The 4394-nt window shown below is 50.2% G+C and overlaps 1 protein-coding gene across 5 annotated transcripts in view; it reads right to left on the bottom strand.

The window, feature by feature from the left end:
- Positions 1-4394, bottom strand: part of CLASP1 (cytoplasmic linker associated protein 1) — a 169814-nt gene that overhangs the window by 96766 nt on the left and 68654 nt on the right. For all 5 annotated transcript variants that reach the window (XM_018558092.1, XM_018558094.1, XM_018558095.1 and 2 more), the window contains exon 8: positions 2271-2426. In XM_018558092.1, coding sequence (XP_018413594.1) covers positions 2271-2426 — 156 coding nt within the window. The remainder of the gene's footprint in view (positions 1-2270; positions 2427-4394) is intronic.

The raw sequence follows: 4394 nt of genomic DNA, 5'->3' as shown, positions 1-4394 counted from the left end.
CGCAATTTTAAAGCTTGACATGTTTGGTGTCTATTTAACCGACGTGACCTGATCTTTTATATTTGACCAAAAAACTGGGTAATAATAAATGTTTCCTAACATAATGTTACAAAAAACGTTTTTTTTTCAAAATTTTCAATAATTTTTCCTAATTATAATAAAAAATAAAACCCCCAGTGGTGATTAAATACCACCAAAAGAAAGCCCTATCTGTCCCCAAAAAAATGGTATAAAATTCATTTCAGTACAGCGCTGCATGACGGAATAAACGTCAGTCAAAGTATCGCAGCGCTGAATACTGAAAAATGGCCTGGCCAGGAAGTGGGTCTAAACACCTGGTCTTGAAGTGGTTAAAGACCGCTCACTGCTGCTGTCTCTTCTTGTGCAGAGTGACTGATCTTGTCTCCGCCCCCTCCAAATAATTTCAGTGACATCAATAAAAATGGATTTGCACCGATTTGGAAACTCTCGTGCTGGTGTTATCTTTATTCAAGTTTCACTGTGAGCCGTGCCATCTGCAGTCATTTTAAGCACCTGTTATTATTTGGGATATCCGGTAAGGAGTGCTACAAGATACATGGACATTGCTTCTGTAATAAAGACCGGTCACTGCTGCTCTCCCTCCTTGTGCAGGGTGACTGGTATTGTCTCCGCCCCCCTCCTGTAATAAAGACCGCTCACTGCTGCTCTCTCTCCTTGTGCAGGGTGACTGGTCTCCTCTCCGCCCCCTCCTGTAATAAAGACCGGTCACTGCTGCTCTCTCTCCTTGTGCAGGGTGACTGGTCTCCTCTCCGCCCCCTCCTGTAATAAAGACCGGTCACTGCTGCTCTCTCTCCTTGTGCAGGGTGACTGGTCTCCTCTCCGCCCCCTCCTGTAATAAAGACCGGTCACTGCTGCTCTCTCTCCTTGTGCAGGGTGACTGGTCTCCTCTCCGCCCCCTCCTGTAATAAAGACCGGTCACTGCTGCTCTCTCTCCTTGTGCAGGGTGACTGGTCTCATCTCCACCCCCTCCTGTAGTTTTCTGCATGCAGCCTGTAGTGGGTGGGGCCTAGGGAGTACCTCCCACACCACTGCACAGGCTATGTACAGCATAGTGATGGTGTCACTGCTACTTTTGCTAGGTTATATCTATTTCTGTACCAAGGATTAGTTTTAAACAATAAGAACACATATTTGGCGCCGCTGAGGGGATTTGTCTGCGGCATTTGTCTTAAAAGCACGCCACAAACACGTCCGAAAATCTTACGATGTTCGGCTGGTTTTCCAACATGCTCGTAAGACAAAAGACGTGCGACCGTACAGTAGAACCGGTCGCACGCCTTCCATACCCCTGCCGATTATCGTACGATCGCAGGATTTCCCACGATAATCGGAAGGTGTATGGCCACCTTTACAGAGATTTCCTCTTACTCATCAGCAATTTCACCAGACAGGAAGTGAGGGAAACTCTGTAACAGGGACAGAGTCTGAAGCATACAGCTGCCCGGGATCCTGCGTCCCATTACTCCGACATTTATTTTTTGTCTGCGTTGCAGTTGGAGATTTCCTCTCACTTCCTCGGGGGAACATGAAACATGGTCAGATCACAATTCATTGAGCACTCAATAACACGGTGCCAGTCCATTGTGACAAACAAATCAGCTGAAAAATCAGGTCTCCCGTCCGGGTAGACAGAACTGTCCGGATCACAAAAATGGATGAAGGAAATAAAAATACTTTAAATGATACATGAACTCTCATATTAAAGGATGTTTAAGGATTGGAATGACAAACCTTGCGTCAGATTACCAAAGACACCTCCATGTGATCGGGGCCATTCCCATTTCACTCCATGAAGTATATGCCCGTCGCCCTCTGAACTGCCCCCCTCCCCAGTCTGCCACCCATTGCTCCTATAGCTCTTCGGCTGCTTAACCACGCGATGCGAGAGCGAGTGTGATGGTGCTTCATTATTATTCATCTGTTCCATGAACGCACAAATCACCATTGATCCGTACAGTGGAAAGCGGCAGACGGTGCTTATTCCAGCAGCATCTTGTAGCCGATATCGATTTCTCCTGGAAGAAGCCGAATTGCATCCTCAAGGCGTCATCACTGCTGAAAACTCTTCAGACGGCGCATAAAGGTCATTTCATTCCAGAAAATCATAACTCACCTACCCGGCTCAGTGTCAGCCGGGGAGAGGAGAGGCTGCGGCCACATGGATGACGTGCACACTGAGAGGATACACAAGTTCTCACCTCACGTGACGCGTATTTCTCGAAACTCACCTCCTGGCTTGGTGGCCCCTGTAGACGTTCCCGGTCTCCGAGCTGTCCCCATGGCTACCGGTTTGCGCGCAGAGGGAGGTGCTTTGGACGATGCGGTAGAGCTGGCTGATGAAGGTCTGTTTCCATCAACTGAATCTTCATCATCAAAGTTTTTATCTGAAAGTAAAACAAGAAGTATCATTAGTGGACAGCAAATAAAACGTTCACATAAATCGTCCGGGAAGATACAAAGTCCATCCGTGTCGCCTTCCCTCACCCTACAAAATATCATTTCACAAGAACTATTACCCTGTGTCCCCGAAAATAAGACCTACCCTGAAAATAAGACCTAGGTGTGACCGATCCCAGGGCCGGTGGTGGCATAAGGGGGAACTTGAAGAGCCGCGGGAGAGAATCAGCGGTGCCAACGAAGCCGCCGCTAGAGGAAGCGAGACGGCACCGGAGGGAGCAGAGCCGCATACGCCGATGCCTCCTCTATAGCGCCGCCTCCTGGTGGCCCGACATGACAGGAAGTAAAGCGAAATCTCCCCAAATGGGACACCGATGGCAATGAAAACCTGACAACGGATCATATCCTTCCTCGCCTCATCCACAACAAAATATACATTTTTGGCTAGAGCTGGGCTTTGAATCCATTGACATTCTCTTATAGATCACACCGGGGATGTCTGACCGTTCCTGGTATGCAAATATACCACACGGCATGTCACGCACGTTCCGTGTGCCAACATCATCTTCTAAGAGTCATACATGATAAAAGCAGAATACCACGCGGCATCATTGTTAACGAGAGCTGGTCACAGGGGTCCCCACCGTGCGGTGATGTCACATGCTCAGTAAATGCACAATAGCTCAGAAGGCAGATTCTAGGCGAATTCGGGGTCCCCACCTGCCCTGCGTCGCCCTCATTTCTGCTGTCCGGAAGATTTCTAGAATACGATTCGAGGCGACAGAAACCTCTCATACAGGACGCGGCGCTCACATGGACCTCTCCGGTCATGTGACTCCACATTGTATATAAATGTAACAAATAATAATAATACATTTATATACTAACAATAGACAATTCTGGAACAGCCGACAACGGACAGACCTGAGCAGGAGGCGGGGCTGAGCGGCGTAATACATCACCATGACACCGGACTGTGCCAGTCCACAGAGAGACAGAGGAACATTTACTATCACTTCCCTCCAGGTGAGAGAACATTGTAGAGGGCGCGGAGTCCCCGCGGGCCCGATAAATGGAGGATGTGATGGTGCCGGTGAGCGGAGAGACCGCAGAGAAGAGACCCGGCTCCTTCCCACCTCACCCGGCAACAAACCATCAGAGGGAGAAATCTCCGCACATGACGGAACACAACGCAGGACACACGCCGGGGTCTATGTGACAACATCAAGGGTGACACAGAACAGGAAGACACACAAGACACTGTGCAACCGAGGGTGGAATGACACAGAGGGACGCTGTGCGTTCCGTGGGGATGGACACAGAGGGACGCTGTGCGTTCCGTGGGGATGGACACAGAGGGACGCTGTGCGTTCCGTGGGGATGGACACAGAGGGACGCTGTGCGTTCCGTGGGGATGGACACAGACAGAGGGACGCTGTGCGTTGTGGGGATGGACAGAGGGATGCGGTGCGTTGTGGGGATGGACAGAGAGATGCGGTGCGTTGTGGGGATGGACACAGACAGAGGGACACGGAATGGACAGGGCATAACGCAGACATTAGGCAGGATGGACACAGACACTGTGCATTACACACGGACATCAGGAGGATTGGGGTACAGTGCGCGTAGTATTGGACATGGCATACAAATATTGGGGTGCACAGAGACATTGCAGTTCGGGCAGAACATATATAGACATTGGGGCTCAGGCAGGGCACACACATTCGAGGGGCACAGATATTGGGGGGCTGTGGCAAGGAATAAACATTAGGGAGCACACGGATATTGGGGGGACACACACTGGGGTTGGGCAGGGCACACAAATATGGGTAGACATTGGGGTATCAGGCAGGGCACAGACACATTAGGGGGGGCATTGCCATGGGGATGGGGGTCAGGCAGGGTGTGCACATTAGGTAGGCAAAACACATTGGAGGGGGCTTGGGCAGGCCAAA

The sequence above is a fragment of the Nanorana parkeri genome, unplaced genomic scaffold, assembly GCF_000935625.1.
Source record: "Nanorana parkeri isolate BGI_ZX_2015 unplaced genomic scaffold, ASM93562v1 scaffold320, whole genome shotgun sequence".
In the NCBI taxonomy this organism is placed as follows: Eukaryota; Metazoa; Chordata; class Amphibia; order Anura; family Dicroglossidae; genus Nanorana; species Nanorana parkeri.
This window is presented reverse-complemented; position numbering and strand designations above follow the sequence as displayed.